This window comes from Stegodyphus dumicola, chromosome 8, assembly GCF_044657685.1.
Source record: "Stegodyphus dumicola isolate Sdum_Otavi_A_Nest chromosome 8, ASM4465768v1".
NCBI lineage: Eukaryota > Metazoa > Arthropoda > Arachnida > Araneae > Eresidae > Stegodyphus > Stegodyphus dumicola.
Genome location: NC_140775.1, coordinates 87,899,629 through 87,921,219, shown reverse-complemented (window position 1 = coordinate 87,921,219; position 21,591 = coordinate 87,899,629). Strand labels below are relative to the sequence as shown.

The window sequence follows — 21,591 nt, the reverse complement described above, 5'->3', positions numbered from 1 at the left end:
CTACCATACCAGACCTTAAAATGAATCCAAATTCAAATAGTTTACGGAGAAGGTTACAATATATCAGCGCCGGATCTTTGATTTTTCTGATGTGGGGCAAAAGCTAAAACTGCCGCCCTCACCCATCATCCTTTAAGTGTTTCTCTAACAGGTTTTAATTTAATAAATAGAGAAATAGATAGTGTTTGAGGTAAAAACCTAAGTTTCATTTTATACTAAATTCTTAACGTGCTTTTTTTTTTTTTTTTTTGCTTATAAAGGAAAAATACGTACCAAAATTACATAATTCAAAAATCGTCCCCTCCTAGGAGAATCGCCTTTCTGTTGAGCTTAATTTCGGATTCAATCCTAATCCTAATTCGAATCCTGAGTGCTTCTAACCCTCCAGTCCTCGCCTCCATTCGTTCTTCCGCTCTAGGGGGAAGGGGCATCTCCTAAGTTTCTCACTATTCCGTATTATTGCATACTGGTTAAATTAGGTTAAGTTAGATTGTATGAATATGACAAAGACAAGAGGACTATTTGCTTAGAGAAGAGGTGCTTTCGTGGAGAAATGTTTTAAAAGAAACTGGCTCGTATTCATGTCACACATGATGAAATCCACGAAAACAAACCATGCAGCCAGCCAGTTCTCCTGGGTTTGAACCCAGGCAAGGTCGAACTACCAGTATTCATCGGCCTTAATCACTCGGCCACTGCTGAGGACATTTGTTTGATTATTTACTATGTGTTTTGCCATTAGGCATTGCATGGAAGGGAGGAATGCCCCGCGGAAACATTGTTTAAGGGAAACTGGTTCGTATCTGCTAGAGGAAGATGCTTTCATGGAGACATTCTTTGGAGGAACTGGCTCGTATTCACGTTATACATGAGGATATCCCCGAAAACAAACCATGCAGCCAGCCCGTTCGTCTGGGTTGGAACCCAGGCAAGGTCGAACTACCATTCCAGCGGTCTTAATCACTCGGCCACTGCTGAGGACATTTGGCTGATTATTTACTATGTATTTCGCCATTAGGCACTGCATGGGAAAGGAGGAATGCCCAGTGGAAAAAATTTGAAAGGGAAACTAGCTCGTATCTATATTACACAGGAGGAAAATCATGGAAATGCTCATACAGCCAGCACATTCACATATACTTGACCATTGGACCGAACTATTCCGAACTATTAGTGCTCAACAGCCTTTATTGCTCAGACACTAATGGGAAAATCGCCGAGAAATGCCAATTGCCGAAAGGAAATATTCTGAAAAGATTATACAGAATATTATTACTGAGAGTATTCGTGCTTCCTGTCTTGTTTTCCATACTTCCTATTTCGTAAGTAATTTTAATACTTTTTAATTCTTACCTGCCTTAACGCTATTAAAATATCACGGAATTAGTAACGAAAATTAAAATTTTACTTTGTAAGCCTTTTGTTCTGCAAATAAATGCATGGAATCGTCATAATTTGATCTGCGGTTTGATTAATCTCGAGACTTGATAAACGCTCCTGGCTCACCGATGATCGTAGATATTTTTTAATATGTTTTAATTTGCTGAAACTTCGATCTGAACAGGTTGAAGTGTTCGTGATTCGTCCTCAAACAGTTCATCAGTTTGCTTTTGTGCTTTGGAATTTTTTCTTTTTCAGAATAAACTCAACTGCAATTTTTTCGACTACTGTTTTAGACTCTTGTATCCAATATTCCATAGGATTATTCTCTTATTTTCTATAAATCCTCAGTTTTGGTCAGTTCTTTCGTTGACTACACAGAATGCGGAAGAGGAATTCCTTTTGAATATCTATATTTACTCGATTGAATTCTGGAAATATATTAGCTCAAATTTTCAGGTTGATAGTAAATTCAAATTTTTTGACAGCATGTACGAGATGTCCTACTTCGTGCTTTGATTCCGCATTCAGAGAAATAGCTTTAATTTCTTTTAAATATTTTATATTTCCGGTAACTTCATTAGAAGGTTTTTCACAGCCACATATTTTGTCGACCATCTCGTCTGGCTGCTTCCTTTTAAGTTGTATTTTGTACACTGTTTCATAATACACCATCGAGGTCAATCTATCGACAAAAAAGCGAAGTATTTTATGAGTAATTCCAAACAGGTTAACTGCTTCCGTGCACGAAGAAGCAGAATGCACACGACAAGATACGAGGAGCGAGCCAAACATGGCACAAATTCCTCCAGCTTATTCATTTCTATAATCCTAACTTGTATTGATTTAGAAAATGCCATCCATATTAGACCCGTTGTCGTAAGACTGACACCGACATTGTCCAATATCTAAACAATCAATTGTCAGTTAAGACACTAATTTTCTACAACGCGTTCAGAAATACATTCTCCTATCTTTCCACCAACTTCTATGAAATCAATTAAATTATCCTTTATCTTTCACACATCACCATGCACTTTTACGTATTGAATCACTTGTTTCATTTTTTTTTTCTGTATGAGACATATATGGAGTGCAATCGAGCATTATTGTGTGATATTTGGCTTTTTTAATATCGTTTAAAATGCTACTTCAGACTGTTTTGCCTTTAAGTTAATAACTTATTTGAATTATCTTTGATAAATATGATTCCTTTTCTAAGAGTTGAATTATGTTTGGCAAGCGGAGAGATTAAATTAAAAAAATTTCCTTGGCTAGGGCGAGAACACTTTGTGAACAGGCTACTTGGGATTTCATCAGACCCAAGAAAAGTACGACATTTGTTGAAAGATACAGTCCCGCATCCATGACTATACAGAATTTTTCTCCATTTTAGTTTCTCTGTATGAATGAGTCGCTCAGTGTCGTGATCATTGCCTTGGCACGATTTCATTTGTTGTACTCGAATTTTCCGCTTAATCATGCACCTCTGTGGATTCCAGACGCTTCGTGCTCAGTTAATCTTGTTAAAACGTTTTTCCAATTAATGGTGTGGTGTGGTGTATTTAATTATGGCAAAGCACACTAGGGCTATCTGCCTAAGAGGAGGGATGCCTTCGTGGAGGACTTTCTAAGGGAAACTGGCTCGTATACACGTTACACATGGGGAAAACCACGAAAACACCCATGCAGCCAGCCCGTTCGCAGGATTCTAACCTCTTTTCCAATTAATGAATCCTGCAGTATAGTGTAGCGGCAGCACCATGTTTCTGATAAATCTTGTAGGGTGTACAAAAAATTGCATTCTTGTCTTTAGAATATGTAAACCAAAATCTTCTAAGCTTTTCATTATTTACTAATGTTCTGTATCACATGTCAAATGACCGCCATCACATTCAGTGGAACTGAGGTTTACGTTTTCTGGATGTTTACCGGTTAATAATATCGATTGACTGCTTAAGAAAGATTGTTGGTGATCGTTCATCTTTTTCAATGACCAGCCAACTGCATGGATTCAACAAATCAAAAATTTTTAGTTTTTCGTCTTTCTGCTACCCGTCCCCATTTAAATGAAGATATCTTCATTTATCTTTCTATTCATTTATCTTTCTATTCTTTCATGTCCTTCAGCTATTCGTTTGATGTCGATGAAGAAGGTTGTTCTTTCAAATGCTGACTTGTAGATTGTTTGGGGATGATATATGGAGTCATGTTTGATCGTGCAAATTGCAAGAAATATTAATACCCTCCAGAATCTCAGCATAATCGGAATTGCGGCAGGGTCTTACGGTCTACTCTTCAGCAGGGCTTAATTTCTAAGATTAGAAGTGTAGGAGCCCTATGGAAGACCGTCAGCAAAGAGGAACAAGAGTAAATAACATAACTATTAAACTCATTAATAATTTTAAAATTAAATAGTTAATTACTATCATATTACTTAATAGCTATTTAATTAATGTTTATAAATTGTTATTTAATAAATAATTATTATATAATTCATTATAATTTAATTGATAGTTATTAGATAATTAATTATTATTTATTGAAATAATTAAAGATTGAAGTAATTAAATAATTAAAATTAAATAAAATGTAAAGAGATAAATTGAAATTTAATAAGCGATTTTTAATATAATTTTATTGCTAAAGTAAAATTATCGAGATAAAATTTCTAATGAAATTGTTATTCAATTACATAAAAGAAGTGCCGCAGCCTTCTTATTCAGGGCTCTGGTCCGTTAAATTGTGGTTCATTTTATAAAAAGAAGTACCGAAGCTCATCTTATTTAGGGCTCCGGTGCGCTTCGGCTAAAATTGTAATTTACCTTAAAAATTGAGAAGTACCGGAAACGGGCTCCTGCGCAATTTAAGCATTGCTCTTCAGTGGAGTTATTTTTTCATCTTAGATGAAATTTGTCTTCTCTGTTGGCCTCATCTTTGGCTCGTTTTCTATATTCCGCTTTTCTCCCCCTCGACACGCAGATGTTTTCTTTTAATCTAAATGCAATTCACTATGAATTGCCTTAATAAGAATAACTAAGAATTGACGTAATTATACTTAACAATCCTAAATAAATGGCCGCGTCTCGCTAAATATAGTGCGGGCTATTAAAAGCAAGCATATCTAAAAAAAGAAAAAAAGACTGAAAAAAGAGTACAGAAGAGACCTGAAAACTAAAAAGAAACCATAAAAATAATATATCTAGTTTTAAAATCGAAAATGCGATCCACTGTTCCGAGTCAAACCATAGGCGAGCCTAAGTTGCCGACTGGCTGCAAAAAAATCTAAATGCCTTGCAAAAAAATCTAAATGTCTTGAAGACATAATGACGGTGTCTTGTATATACTTGACGAATATTAATTTGAATTATTCCATTTGTCTAGGAAGGCCCAAGGTAAAGTTTTTGGGGTTAGCTATTAGAAAATAGTTACAATGCTTCTCCATTTCCCAGCAGACGTTGCTATGGAAACCAGGCGACTTCTTCAACAAGCTATCGTTCTATTTCTCATTTGAATACACCCAGCCCGGCCAAGAAATGATAAAGGGACTTCAAACGACTGATAGGGTCAGTCTGATTCTATAACATGACGCCTGGAGTCCTTCTATTGGCCTCTTTCTGATCTTTTATTGATAGTTGTAATCGGCTGTACGTAACTTTATTTTAACTCATGTTCCTTTAAAAGGGTTCCTAGTATTTAATTATAAATGCTCTTAAAAGAGGTTTTTAAACTTGGTCTTAAAACTATTAACATTGTACTAAAATTAGAGAGCTGTTTTAGCGAACAACATGCCAAATACGATCCAGCGTTATATTTGAATTTGCCGCCCACAAGAGTTGCCGCCCGGGGCAGGAACCCCGGCTTGCCCTCCGCTAGATCCGGGACTGCAATATATTCAAACAGTACGGGAAGCATTTAGAAAAAGATTTCGTCAAGAATATTTGGGGGCATTATGTACAAAACAAAGACATAAAAAATTCACCCCTCTAAAAGAAGGAGACGTAGTTCCAATTGGAGACAACGATAAAAGGAGACAACTTTGGCCACTTTGTTGAATAGTTAAAATACTACCAGGCGTTGATGGTATTGTTCGTCGTGCTATTGTACGGACTCAAAGTGGAGAACTGGTCCGAGCTGCCCAAAAATTATATCCTTTAGAACTTTCTTCTCTAGAAACCACACCAGAAATAATACAAAATGAAGTAAAAAATAAAAGAGAAAAGGAGAAACAAGAAACTGTTGGCAAAGTATTAATGAGGACTATCCTGATCGAGCTAAAACAAAAATAAAGAACCCTGTGACAACTAGGCAGTGGCCGAGTAATTAAAGCACCATAAAACTGTCACTTTGAACTGAATAAGTTTTTTTTTTAAATTTTTTAATATTAGCAACTATATTTATGAGTAAACTTTCTATACTTTAGTTAACTTAGGTGGAAGTATGTGAAAAATTGCATCTTTCAAATATTTACAAACATTTATTTTATTATTTTGTTTATATTTTATTTTTATCTTTGAATAATGCGTGCTGAATTTCATTTTTGAGATGTTTGTAACTGCGCGATTTTTTAGTAGTTAGGTTCTGGTCTGTTCTATTCTTTTTAATTTTAAGAGTAATATTTATGCTGTGTTTTTGAGTTATAAGAAGAGAAGGCATCTTTTTGTGGTTTGGTTTATTTAATTACGGCAAAGCACACTAGGGCTATCTGCCTAAGGAGAGGGATGCCTTCGTGGAGGACTTTCTAAGAGAAATGGCTCGTATACACGTTACACATGGGGAAAACCACGAAAACGCCCATGCAGCCAGCCCGTTCGCGGTATTCGAACCTCGGACCGAACTACCAGTGTTCAGCGACTTTACCGCTCGGGGGGCCACATCTTTTTGTGATATTTAAAGATGCACATATTGAGTTTCGATGTGCTTACTTCTAATAAATGTATTTTATTAAACAACTTGGAGTTTTAATGAATCCTTATTGACTTTGGAGTATTTTTGAGAGGCAATTACTTGACAACAGGCCTTACGCCTGACGCAGTGCTGCCGATCTTTGGTAGCCAGAGGGTGTGTAAGAATTGTCCTTTCAAGGCACCTGGACAGGAGACGAGTATCTCTTATAACTCAAAAGTAAGGGCCCCAACCAGAGGGCGTGTATTTTGTTTTCATCCAGAGCATGTTACTTCAAGAGCGATTTGGTAGTACTTCCACCCACGCCAGTTCTACACAAATCGAAAAGCGCAGCCACTTCATAAAAGAAACATTCATTGCTGAATGGGTAATAGCAATGCGCATAGTTTAGTGGAATTTACGACAAAATCACATCTTAGTTATTTTTCGATAACTTGCAACAGCGATTCTGGTTATGAATTACAAAATTCTGTAATATATTTGCAAAAATATTGTAAATAATTCAGTATGTATGCATCAAATTCATGGACAACTAATAGCATTTCATGGTCAGTGATGAACAAAGCTGTAAAAGCCGTAAGGAAAAAAACATCAAGTTCTCTATCTCTCTCTTTTTAAAATTCTATTCAGCAACTTCTTATATCGATGACTAAATGTAATATAAAATTATGAATGAAACATCTTTGTCAATCAATAGATAAACTGTTGAATGAAACGTAACCAATTTTTATCTCTTAGTCTGATCCCTAATAAAAAGAGCAGAGATTGAGTAGTGGATGGTTTCATGATATGAAGAAAATCACCATCAATGTTATTAATCGCTATGTCAATAAAATTTGCACATTGTTACCATTTGGATTACCTTGCAATACGTAAATTTCAGGTATTTGTGAATTCAGATCAAGTAGTGGTTTTAACTGTTTCAAAAATGAAGCCATATCGGTATGCAGACTAAGGAAGCGATTTGATGACGACGAGATTAATGTTTAAATGTAAAATGGATAGGTACTATTTATTATATTAATCAGAGAACTATTAAACTGGTTAAAATTTCTAAGAGAGGTACTGAATGTATTTATTATGCCAAAATGTATTTATTGGAAAATTTGAATATGATAATAAATGTACCCCAAAATGTGTTTTAAGTCAAAAGTTTGAAATTTGATAACTAAATTTAAAAATACAATTACGCTTGTTAAAATATTGTTGCGCGCGTGCGGGTTGGTAATAAACTTAATGCACAAGTCAGATGAAAAGTGAATAAAATTTATTCTTATCCCAAGAAATAAAACAGGATGCTGAAGTTTCTTCAGAGATATTCGCGCAATATCACAATATCTCACGTTATATTTTAAACTACTAAAACGCTGAACTCAAAATACTGAGAAAGCTAATCCGATCTCGTTGCGAATTCGCTACAATAAACCACAAGAACTAAGTAAACAAACTTACGAAACAATTGAACTTAGATGTTTTCCTCCAGCTTTTATAAGCTTTTTAATCATGCACTAGAATACTCTCGTATTTTCTCGATTTTTCCGAATAGCAAAAGAGTACAATTACGAGATATCTATTTATTAAAATGTTAAATGCGCGTGCTACGGTATTTTAGTTTTTCAGGCGTATCTTTCTCTTTAAATAAGTCTCGTGCTGCACTGCACGGAAATAAAACATTTTTAATTACAAATTACACTAAAAATAGCTAAATAAGTACAAAAATCGTAACAATATTCGTAATTAGGCACGTAGGTCAGGTTAAGTTTTTCAAATTGGGAAAAAGTTAACTGCTTAAGGGCAGAGATCCTTCGTTGAGGAATTTTAAAGGAAAACTGATTTTGAGTGCGTATTCAAAATAATGCCCGTAATTTTAATTTAATTTACACGTATTTAAGTAAAAAATTCTGATACATGCTAAATTATTGCAAATTTCTTTACTCGAAAAATATAGTGAATGCACATATTTGCACATTCTGAAAATTTAAAAATAGTAAATATGCAAGCGACCCGAAAGTCAGTTAACATTTAAAAATTCAATCATTCGCGGAATAGTGCAGTTAGAGAGGTAAAAATTGACAGAGGTTTGAAAAGGCATAGGGTTTTATTGAAAGAAAAAGAAAGGGGGGCAAAAGAAGGCCAACATATGGCGCTGGGCAGTAAGAGTCAGTCACGCCCTATGAGAATCATGTATGAAATGAGCTGTAGTTTAGTGAGAGAGGGAATCAATCCCTTCATGACTTTGTCACTTTTCTATCCTCGTCTTCGGGTGATGGTAACGGTGAGATGTGGATTCAGCGCATCAATTGCGATCGGACACTTTTTCTTCGAGGAAATGCGTGTTCTGCTATTCAAACTGTCAGTGTGGCGAGCGCATGGTACACTGATATGTTACAGAATCGCATCATCCCTAGTCTGGCTGATAAACACTTGTAGGAAGATATGGCTTTTATGCAGGATGGCGCTCCACCCCATATTGCTACACAAGTGAAAGATCTCTTGCATACATCAGTTGGTGAGGATCGCGTGCTGAGCCGTCACTTCCACCATGCTTGGTCTCTCAGGCCTCCAGATTTCAATCCGTGTGATTATTGGTTGTGGGACTGCCTGCAATCGCAAGACTACCGCGATCGTCTGACCTCATTAAGGATGCTGAAAGACAACACCCGACAGCAGTTTCTCACCATATATACAGATATGCTGTACAGTGCTGTTCAAACATTGTCCCTCGACTATAGATATTGTTGATGAGAGTCGGCCGACATGTTAAAAATGTGTTATAAGAAATATAATCTTTGCTAAAAATCAATTGTTATGCTAATTATTGCTTCTGTTATCATATAAAGCGCCATCTGTTGGCTGTTTTAAGCACTTTTGTTTTGCCTTCAATAAAATCCCATGACAATTTAAGCATGTGTGTCAGTTTTTACCTCCATACCTATATTATTCACTGAATTATTAAATTTTCAAAAGTTAATGGACATTTGGGTCCCCAGTATATGGGTATTCAGGTATATCTTTGTAAAAAGCACGCATTTGCCTTTAACAATATACATAAATATTTATTAAATTATTTATAAATATTGTTGCGTGCGTACGGGCTCGTAATATATTGAATGCACAAGTCTGCTAAAAAGTTAATAAAATTTATTCTTTTCAATAGAAATAAAGCAAAATGTTGAAATTTTTCCTCAGTGATATTCGGATAATATCACAATATCACGCAATATAATGAGTAACTATATTTTAAACTACTAAAACGTTAACTAGAACACAATCCAAAGCGCAGAGAAAAGCTAATGCGTTCAACGAAATTTACCGCAGATAACTAAACAACAGCTAATAAGAAACTGAATTGAGATGTTTTATTCGGCTTTTTAATCATGCATGAGAACATTCTGGTAATTTTTCGAGGTTTCTGTAAAACAAAAGAGTAGAAATATAGTTACAGATAACACACAATTGCATTTAATTAATTTAAATATAAATTACGAGATATCTATTTATTAAATGAGCGTGCTCCTTTTTTCTACATTTTTGGCGTAGCTCTCTCTCAAAAATCGTTACGCGCTGCATTGCATGGGGAATTAAAACAATTTAAATTATAATCCTACTAAAAATAGCAAACTAAATACAAAATCCGGAACACTGCCCCTTCCCAAGGACTGCACGTCCCGGGCAGTACAATCCCTAGACAGGAAGCCAAACTTACAACTAAGGCAAAAATGCAATAATAAACATTACATTACAATAACAAATAACATAAACAATAATTGCAATTAGTAACTTAAAACAAATCAAATCAATTACAAATTTAGAAACAAAAAGGGCCATGGTCTTATACTATTTACAATGATATTTACAATTATATACACTGCGTATTATGGCTATAATAAGGAGCTAACTTGTCATAATGAACGACTTTAGGTTTAGAGTGCGATGGCTTACGGATCCGATACACGACGTCGACTCTGGCGAACGCAGTTTACAAACATCAGGCACCCGAGCGGCAGCGTTATCTCGGGCTAACAATATTGACGATTTTCGATCTGGTCATGTGTCCGAGCACAGAAGAGGGAGGCTATTAGGTTGAAGAAGTTTAAATAGTTTCATAGTTTAAAATATAATTACTGTGTGATATTGTGACATTGTACCAGGGATAAATAGAAGGGCTGGGTCGCGTCGACTCCTCGCCAACGCGAGCCTCATGGGGGTTAACTGGAAGTAATCTGACGTGTCTGTTTGCACATGCTCTGATTTCGCGCGTTTAAAACTGTAGTTTCATTCAGTTGCAAGACGATTTTTTGGAGGTCGCATATCCCAAATTAATTTTAATCATACATATTTGTTTACTAATAATGCAGATATTTAATAATTTGTGTATATATATATAGTTTTAGTCAGTTTTCTTTTTAAATTCTATATTTAAAGTATCCTATATGTAATATGGCTTCTTGCGCTGTAGCAACTTGCCGTAACACCTATAGAAATACGAGAGGAAGGGATGTTGTATTTCATGCTTCCCCAAAGGACAATTTGCTTTTGTCGAAAGAATGGATACATAAATGTCGAAGACAGGATTCTATTAATGTGAAAAACGCAGGAATTTGCGGCGAACATTTTCTGTGCAGTTATTATGAAGATGACATGAGAAATCGCTTGTTTAGATCGCCGCAAAAGAAACTGTTGAAATGCAATACTGTGCCGAAAGTAAATTTATCGTGTGCAGTAAACGAAATAACACCAAGAAATCGGAGACATTTGAAAAGAAAACTAATGCAGAGTGCTTTTGAAAGACTGCACGAATTAAGTCCAAAAAAAATTATTTTGAAGCCGAGAACGAAATTGAAGCTGACTATAATAAATCAAATGTGCATGATTTTGAAATAAAATTCACAAGTGACAATGCCCTAAGTGACAATATCCCTGAATGACCTAAGTGTAAAGATAAACAAGAATGTATTGATAATTTGAAGAACAAAATAATATCCTTAGAAAATTGTAATAAAATATTGAAAAATAGAGAAAAGAAAAATTTTATAGCATGTTTGCTCAGTGACAAAGAAGGTGGCGACATCTAGAAAGAAATTTTTAACGGAAATTCAGAAATTAAAATCCCAAACAGCGAACTTTAGGAAAAAACAGCACAGATCGGAAAATTTGGAAAAACGTCTAAAGCATATTTTTACAAAGACGCAGATTAACGCATTGCTAGAAAAGAAGGAAAAAATCAGGTGGACTAGTGAAGATATCTCACGTTGCAGTGTCATAAGAGCTCTGCAGAATACGTTTCTTAGATAGAAATGCATATGTTTTTTCCCAAAGTAAAGCATCCCAAAAGGCAAAATAGTGGATTGCTTCGAATGTGGTAGCCAATAAATAATATTTCAACAACTTTTAGTTGCATTGTGACTGTACAAGTAAGCATATATAATATGTTTTGATTTGAAATATTTTTAGATGACATTTTAGAAGTTAATAGCGTAAAGCATATTTCAAATGAGAACTAATTTTGTTAAGTTATTGTTAAAGTTATTTTTATTGTATCCTGTGTTATTATTGATTCGATTTTGTGCTAGCTAAGCATTCTAGATAAAATATAATAGTATAACATTAAAGTAATTGGCATAAGAAAACCTGCCTCCTTAACCCCCACTTTTGAAAAATTAAATAATTTTTTAGGTACTGTGAGTAAAGTTGTTTTGTCTAAATTAAGATAACAATCTTACATGCATTTATTTAAATGTAATATTGATGTAAGCCTAAGTTACAAAATTATTAAAAAAATATATGTTATTATATTGAATTGGGTGAAAAATATGCCAATGTAAAATTTACAATTAGGTTGAAACTCAAACTTAGATTAGCAGAAAGTTTGAAAACTATGCCAATTTAAGGTTGTTTTTTGATTAATTTTAAATAGCTGTTATTATAGTTATCTTAGAAGCAGTAGTACAGTTCTCTTAGCTAACATGCAGATAAAGAAATGATTAGAAATAAACAGGCATTAAAAAAAAAAAAAAAAAAAAAAAAAAAAAAAAAAAAAAAACCCTGCTAATTAAAAAAAAGGAACTTTATGCTAAGAGTAGCGCATTTTATCTGTTATTTTAAAATTGAGTAAGTACTATTAAATTTTTTAATGCTCAGTGTAAAATGTATACTGAAGTAACATTGCCTCTTCTAAATTATAGCTATCTTTCACGCACAGCTCATTTTAAACGCTGGTTCTTCAGATTTAAAACGCTAATTTCTATGTTGTCAATTGTATCTCCGCGCTTAGTGTCATAATGGCTACGTCATCACTCCCCAATGCCTGTTTCAGAGGGAAAAGCTCTATGAGCCCTTCTCTTTTAAGTCCTGCATTGTACGAATATCTGTAAGGAAAAATTTCAGCTTTATGTTTTATTTCTTGTGATTAGAATAAATTTTATTAACTTTCCATCAGACTTATGCATTCAATCCATTACGAATCCGTACACACGCAACAATATTAAACTTAAAGTTTGAGCAATAATAGATTCTGGCTCTCAGCGATCGTATATTCTCAAAACAACTGCGGAAGAAATGAAGTACGGTTACAAACCAAAAGAGTATCTACAGTATGCCCTGTTCGGTGGCTCCAATACGTCAACCTACAAGCATGATGTGTTCACGATATACTTGTCAAGCTGAACGGAGGACTATAGTTGCCATTTTGAAGGACTTTGACAAGCAATTATTTGTGACACAATATTAGCTAACAAGCGAGGGCCACACTTTAAAGAACTTAGACACCATGGCATTCATCTAACAGAAGATTTAGATGGTCCGATTAAAGTTCTCATCGGAGCAGATATTGCGGGAAAGTTAATCACAGAAAACCATCTGGAACTAAAAGGTTCGTTTCCGGTTTGAAAAAAACTTGGTGTTATAGCCGACATTCGCAAAGCTTTTCTACAAATTTGTATTTCATCTTCAGATAAAGACTACAGGTTTTTACAGGTTTATACAGGTTTTTGCGGATTGGAGAAAATGGCCAACTGAAGCACTTCCAACATCGCCATGTAGTGTTTGGTGTCTCTTGTAGCCTTTTCTTGCTTGGAATTGTGATTCTATGTCTTTTGCAAAGTGACCGGAAAGATATGGAATACCCAGAGAATGTGTTAAAATTATTGATGAAAAGTTTCTATGTGGATAACTGTGCAACAAATGTGCTGAACGAATAAGAATTAAAGCTTTTCATTAAAGTTGCAACCAATGTTATAAAATGTGACTTAAGCTGCAAATGTGCAAATTTCCCGTTGCAAATGTGTTGGGGATGCAGTGGAATAAACATGCATATACGTTAGGTATCAGTGTGACTAGTTTGAGAGAGCTTTGTGTAGAAAAAGTTACAAGAAAATTATACTTTCTGCTGCTCATCGAATCTTCGATCCCATTAGTATAACTTCCCCTGTTGCATTGTTCCCGAAAATATTGTTACGGTTTTGTATTGATTTATTTAAATTTCTGTTTTTAATAGAATTGTTACTAAATTGTTTCATTTCCCCGTGCAGTGCTGTACGCGACTTATTTGAAGAGAAAGCTACGCCGGAAAAATGAGAAATACAGGAGCACGCGCGTTTGATAAATAGATATCTCGTAATTGTAGGCTTTTGCTTTTCGGGAAAAATCGAAAAATAACAGAATGTGCTGGTGCGTGATTTAAAAAGCTTATAAAAGTAGGAAAAACCTCTCAATTCAGTTAGTTGTTTTATGAGTTTGTTTAGAAAACTGCTGTTGTTAAATGTAGCTAATTCGCGGTGAAATTGGATTAGCTTTCTCTACATTTCTCTGTTTTGAATTAAGTTCTGTTGAACATTTTTAGTAGTTTAAAAGATAACTACTGGGAGATTTTGGGATATTGTACGAATATCTGAAGAACTTTAAGCATTTTGTTTAATTTGTTGCGATAATAAAAATTTTTATTCTCTTTTCATTGGACTTCTGCATTCAATTCATAACGATTTTTGGTGTCAGGATTTGGGTTTTGGGTGCCAATTGCAAGAGCGATGAAAGAGCAATTAAGGCAACGCATGGCAGCCTTTAGTGCATTTAAAGAAGTGATGAAAGATTCTGTTAGAGATAAGATGAAATTAGTTAAAGAAAGATGGAAGGGGCCGTTAACTCCGTGAAAGAAGAGACGAAATCTCGTCAGAAAAGGTGGAAGAATCAGTTAAGAAAAGAGATGAAAGCCGTTTAAGGAAAGATTAAAGCAGGTGAAGAGAAAATGAAAAGAAAAATTACCTGCATAATAGAAAATAAATTCGAGGCTATGGAAGACAGAATAGACGCTGTTGAAAAAAAAAAAAAGATCGGAAAAATTGAAGAAAAAGTTTCTTCTCTAAAAGAAGAAAGAGTTTCTTCTGTAATAAAATATATAGAAGAGAGAGTTTCTGCCGTCGAACAATAAATTGATGATAGGGTTTCAGCAGTTGCGAAAAAAAGTTGATACTTTAAAGAAGTTCGTAGCGACGGCAGGAAGCAATTCTGATGATTTCAACGTTTTTACCTATGCCTACTCATCCCTCCTGAAGCTATCTACTTATGATGGGAAGACCTCTTGGAAAGCGTATAAAACACAATTTGCAATAGTGGCTGAAGCGAACGGATGGGATTCCCAAGCTAAAGCCTGTCATCTCGCCGTTTCTTTGGGAGCAGACGCTGCGAATATTCTGCCGGAAAACCAAAGGCTCTGACCTTTTCGAAGCTCTGACCGGCGCATTGGAGCTCCGCTTTGGGGAGAAGTGTAAGACTACAGCAGATTTCAATTAAAATCCCGTCAACAGAAGCCAACGGAAACACTCCAGGAGCTCCCCACGGATGTTGAAAGGCTATCTCACCTCGCCTTTTTGGATTGCCTGACAGAAACAAGGGATATCCTGTCCCTGCAATACTTTATCGACGACATCCGGGATCCCGAAATACAGAAAGCGTTGAGAATGGTGGATGTCAAGGACGTAAAAAGCGCTCTAGTGTACGCCATAAAATTCGAGGCAGGCCAGCAAGCAACTCGTAGAGACCGCCACCCAATCAGAGCTGCTCAAGTCCAGGAGCCAGTGGATCAAGTCACTGCTCATCTAGACGATTTAACTAGACAACTGAATGTCTTGAGACGGAATACTGGTGATAAGAAATCGACCGTAAAGTGCTGGAACTGTGGTGCTGAAGGCCACATACGACGGAATTGCAGAACACTCCAGGACACGGAAAATAAAACAGATGATTTGACAAGACCAGTGAATGCCTTGAGACGGAATATTGAGGAAACGAAACCGACACTAAAGTGCTGGAACTGCGGTGTTTAAGGACACTTACGAAGGAATTGCAGAACACCTCAGAGCGCGGAAAATAAGACACACAAGTTAAACAGACAATTAAATGCCATGGGACGGAAAAGGAGTGACAAGAAACCAAAGTGCTGGAACTGCGGAACTGAGGGCCATGTGCGAAGGAACTGCAGAAACCTCCCCAGAGCACAGAAATTGCACCATTTCTCAGCAACGACACAGGAAACAAATTAATGTACATATCAAGGAACCGAGGTTGCCAGATAACGAAAAACGTTGTTTTAAAGCGCTCAAGATTTCTACAGTGAGTGGCAACGGTAACGGACTGTCCATTAATGGACATATTGATGGAGTTCCTTGCAATATGATCATTGACACAGGAGCTAATGTTACCATCATTCGGAAAGATTTAGTTCAATAGTTTAAAGACAAAATCAATTGGAAGCCATCCAGTGTTACCCTCCAGATTGCCTCTGGTGATAAAATCTCGATAGATGGGAAATTAAACGTTAACATCAGGTTTGGAAGTTCCGCCTACTATCACATGGCATACGTGGCTTATATTACAGATCCCTGCATACTCAGATGGGACTTTTTAAGGAAATACGGCGATTTTTCCTTGGACTTCAAAAACAACAAACTGCTTTCAGCATCAGAGGATATAATCATATATCATCAGAAAGGATCCTCACTTGTAAACGCCAGCTCCTTGTCCAGAAGACCCTGCTCAAAAAGCTGCCGAAATTATACTAGGACGAACGAGAAACATCCGACTACCGGCTATTCTCATTGCCAGATGCTCATCGGTCGTAACTCTCGACTTCCACGTGATGTCTTGTTTGGCAGCCCTCCGGATGTACCTTCATCGCCTGAAGAACATGTCCAAGATCTCCAGGACGGTTTGAATTGATGCAAGAGCAAGTCAACGTGGCGACGGAAAAGGTGAAGACCCGATACGACACGAGAGCTGCTGTACATCGATTCAATGAAGGAGACAAGGTGATGTTGTGGAACCCGATTGGACGAAGAGGACTCAGTTCAAAACAACAACTACCTTGGAATGGTCCATGTGTGTCGTAAAAAGATCGTTTTGTAGTGCCTTATCTAGTAATTGTTTTCATGATTCCGCAGGTTAGAGGATATTCTTTCGAAAAAACCAACAGTTATGTTTTAAGAAATGAGATAAACAATTAATCGAACTGTCCGAAGAACATCTTTTAAACATTTCGTGTGGCAAAGAGTGGTTGAGTTTCTTCGATGGGTCTATACGTATCGAATAAGGAAATGAGAAAGAAATGGGAGCTTCTAATTTTAACACTGGAACCATTAGAATAGCATTGCCGGGGAAGAAACTTAACTTGTGTTTCAACTCAGCACCCAGAACTAAAAACCGCAAGCGGTAAGTTTCCCGAAAATTTCCTAATTGCTTTTATCTAAAAAAACTTTCTCTCCTGGTTCTGTAAGTAATCTAATTATTGTATGTCTTCATGTAAAAGACATTGAATAGTACTACGTATAGTAAATATATGTCTCACAACAATTTTTCACTGAATTCATTTCAGGTTATATTGAAAAAAAAATTATTGAATAAGCAGTGAAAACTGAAATTTATTGGGTGTTGCAAAAGTATCAGAAGATTTCAACACTTGATCAAATATAAAAATTTCACATAAATCAAGACTTTTTTACACCAGGGTACTTGATTTAGAATTCAAAGTATTTGAAAAAAAATGCTATTTTATTGTACGCAATAAATAATTCACCATGTTATTTTTTCCTTTGAAGTAAGAATAATTACTAAATAATAATAATAGAAGTAAATTTACTAAAAAAGTACAATCCAGTATACACCTTAGAAGTAATATTACTGGAAAAGTACAATCCACTATACGCCTTGCACACACACACACACACACACACACACACAAAAAGACAGTTATATATCTCTCGCTTTAATGGGCCGGTTGAAGAAATTTTGCGTTTTTCATGCCTCGAAAGCATGACTTAGGATATATATTAAATTTATATATAGTATTATTCTAACATAGATATTTTGATACAAAGTCGAACTTTTCAGAAATGGCATGCTGAATTTTTTTCCATATTTCGATTCTATGACTCAAATTATTCCCAAATATTAAATTTTGTAAAATCTGGTGAGAAACTTACCTAAAAATTTACAAACTAATTTTGGTGCATTTTTTTTCAATTTGGCGAAGAATAATTCACTTGGTGAAATTCTGAATTTATAGTAACCTATTTTCCTTTCCCCTTTTTCTTTGTGCACGAGCGGAAAAAAGGTGCATCGTTCATACTTTCAATTAATTTTAACAAAGTGCGTAAAACACTTTTGGCGTTATTACCGCTTATAAAAAAAAGTGCCAAATTTCAAACCTGGCCAAGAAATAAATTCACGTAGATCTTTAAATTTTGAATAAAAACTCTAATATTGGACAGTTTGAATAAGAACTCTAATTTTTTGCAGGTGTGCCTAGAAATACATCTACTTTTAGTTGATGGTAAAAATTTGATTGGTTATAATTCAAAACGTTTTTCGAAAAATTTATAAAAATCACTAAAAAATACAAATTTTAAAAACAAATCGGCAAATAGCTGCGATTTTTATATAGACTGAACCTAAATTTCTAAATGAGAAAGAAGGAAGGAAGTCAGTTTAACAGAAAAAGAGATATTATTAAATATATACCAAATTCAATTAACATTGAGGAGCTAAAATTTTGAGAGTTAATTTTTTAAAAACTACTCGTGCGATTTTTTACAAAACTTGGCACCTGGGCATAATTTGAGTCGTAAAATCGAAATATGGCAAAAAAATCGGTATGTCATTTTAAAGTCCGATTTTGTCTCAGAATACAGATGTTAGAACAATTGCTATTCATAAACTTAATATGTATCCTAAGTCGCGCTTTCGAGACATAAAAAATGCGAGTTAGATTTCGCCAGTCGGCCCAATAAAGGGAGAGGTATAGAACTGTCTCTCTCTCTCTCTCTCTTTTTTTTTTTTTTTTTTTTTTTTTTTTTTTTTTTTTTTGGTAAGGTGTACATTAACAATAGATTACACAGCAAATATTGCCGCTTAAAATTCCGTTTTGATATTCTAGTGATCATGTATTTCATTTCACTTTCACAGTTCTTTTAGAAATTTTAAATATGTGCAATACATTTCATTTGAGCATTCTAGCAAAACAAAATTATTGGTGGTGGATTTATCTCCTCTAGCTTACCGATGGATTAAATACTGCGATGAACCTATAAAAGCTCCTTGATGACACTTGGAATTCCTTTTTTCCTCAGTACAATTTTGTTGATGGAAATAAATACGAAATGACCTTTATATTTAATGCAATACATTTGAGTGAGTTTCCTGTTAGGAATATGTATTACATTTCTGTCACGAAAAGCATCTGTTACGAATATGCATCGCTAGACGCTTTTTTTCCAACACGCTCAGTCCAGTTTATCTCTTCATCTGCTTTAAACCACTACGGTAAGCTGAGGATTTGGCTTCCCGACTTTCATAAATCCCAAAGCTAAGAACTTCTATGCAGGAAGTTTTGTATTCCGTTTAATGCTGTCAACTTGCTTATGCATTTCCGATGGTTGTGCCCACGTTGAAACATTTTCTATGGACGGTTTTTTACACTGACTTTTATTGTCACCTTGTTCAGACGCTTCGGATTCTTGAGACCGGCCCCATGGCTGTAATTCAGCAGAACAGAAAAAATCATACAGCAGTCCTGAGCAGAAATAGACCGCTGCTGCTGTAAGAAAAACTATTCCCCAATTTTTTACAGATTGCTGAAAAAAAAAAAGAAAGAAAATAAAATTAAATTGCATATTTCTAAGAACATAATTATTGACTTATTCAATCAGAATTTTTAAGTGAACTTTTTTTTATAATAGTACACTTTTTCTGCATTTATGAAAGACAAATCAAATGAATAAAAATTTTAAAGTTTTAACACGCATTCCAGTTTAATTAGCATTCATATTTCAATAAAATTATCAGAATAATTAGACTATTTAATTTTGACAAAGCTCAAGACTATTGTTTGAATAAGTTCCATCTCTATTTTGATTGACAATACAGTAAACCCTTGTTAACACGAAACCCAAGGGACCGAAAAATCAAGAGTTTGTGTTTAAAAAAAATTTGCATTGACTGGGAACTCAAATTTTATTTTTGGAATAGTTTTTCTATATATTAATCATTTAATGCGGGTCCATGCGTACTACAGCAAATTCTGTATATAATCATCGAAAACTCTACATGAGTTATTGTGCTGTAATTTGAAAAAACGTACTTACAAATATTTTGTTAAACTGCTTTATATTGCACTGTCGGTTATGGAAACGAAAATGCCTGGTAACTGTATGGCTAACTGTACTCATGGCTTCGGTCAAACTAGCGGGGGTTGTGTGCAGTAAAACGTTCTAAAGTGCTTAAGGCGTGTAACACTTACTGTCGGGTATGGCAGAAATGCTACTGCTCACCTTACTTTCTTCGGATGATATTTCCTGCACCTCAAACACAACTACTTGTGCATTAGATTCCACTGGAGTACAGGCGGCACATCATTATCTGCACTAAAAAAACTCCACAGAACTAACACCAGAGTTCGCAGCATGTTCTATACAATATTGCATTCGTCAGGCAATTCAATGCACTGACACTGAGAGTTACTTAATTTGTTATCAGTGAGGGATAAACATTTATTGGTTTTCAGTTATTATAGAGCAATTTGCAAGTGAGAAAATTAAATGTGTCTAGTAATAGTCTTTTGTTTTGGAGTATTTATCACTTATTATTCCTACTTAATAATTTCTATTAAAGCTCTAGATTCTGATTTAATCTAAATATAAAGAAATAAACATAAGAATATATATTTAAAATTATATAAAATTACAAAATTAAAAACAAAATACTGATTATAAAGTTTTATCCGGCATTCGAATACACAAATAAAAATTTTTATAGATAAGGAATTCTCATAATTTTATAATTTTTGAGGACATAATGACTTTTCATATAATTTTTCAGGACATTTAATTATTTTTAGTACTATGTCACACTGTGTTGCAATTCGACTATACTATAGAATAATATTAAAAAATATATAAAACAAATCATGCTAATGAAATGGACATTAACTATCAAATTTCATATCAACGAATATGTAAAGTTAATCACAAATTGACTAGTTTAAAAATTACATATTTAACATCGGCATATATATTTGGTCAAGCATAATTGCAAAACAAACATCGTCAAGAACGACTGGAATTCAAAGCAAATTTTTAAAAATTTTTATCTAACGTAATTCAAAACTATCTGTTATAATATTTAAATTAATTTATTTATAATCATAATCATTATTATTATTTATTAAACGTTAAAAAATACTCTTACCCCTTCGTGTGTAATGTATCCAACATAGGCAGGTGCTAAAAAACCCGCCAAATTTGCAAAACAGTTTGTTATGCCCATGAGTGTACCTAAGCGAACATAAAGAAAAATTGTATTACCATTACGTTGTTTATCAGTATGTTATTTTAATAAATCTGAATGTGAACATATCAATATTCTATTACTACTTGTATATATTAAAGTATATTAACATATCAGTGTCATAGCAGTATTCACAATACAGATTCTTAAACAGCGGACTCATCCGGGGATTTTCCTGAATAAAACATATTGCCACCTTCAATGAGGAAATTCAGTTAGCAAATGAGATATCTTAAGCATATTTCTACTTACAAAAGCATGCAGATAAGACGTCAGGTGAGAAAACAGGTTTTCACCTAAGAATTTCAATACTTAAAATTTTTGAGACTGTTAACATTGATTTTTGATTAGATTATCTAGTTCTAGGGGGAAAAAGAGAAAGAAGGAAGAGAATACATATGAGAAATTCTTATTGCTGGCATGCCGTTGGGAGTCTCGAAGAAAGAACAGGCATTTAACGAAGTTGCCAAATTC

General features: G+C 34.7%; 1 protein-coding gene across 5 annotated transcripts in view; it reads right to left on the bottom strand.

Annotated features, from left to right (window-relative positions):
• Positions 1-17,175: 17,175 nt before the first annotated feature.
• The window catches only part of LOC118185771 (putative inorganic phosphate cotransporter), a 90,883-nt gene continuing 86,467 nt past the window's right edge, over positions 17,176-21,591 (bottom strand). For all 5 annotated transcript variants that reach the window (XM_035355680.2, XM_035355679.2, XM_035355677.2 and 2 more), the window contains exons 9-10: positions 21,019-21,104; positions 17,176-19,406 (exon numbers count right to left, since the gene is read on the bottom strand). In XM_035355680.2, coding sequence (XP_035211571.1) covers positions 19,149-19,406; positions 21,019-21,104 — 344 coding nt within the window. In that variant the 3' untranslated portion in view covers positions 17,176-19,148. The remainder of the gene's footprint in view (positions 19,407-21,018; positions 21,105-21,591) is intronic.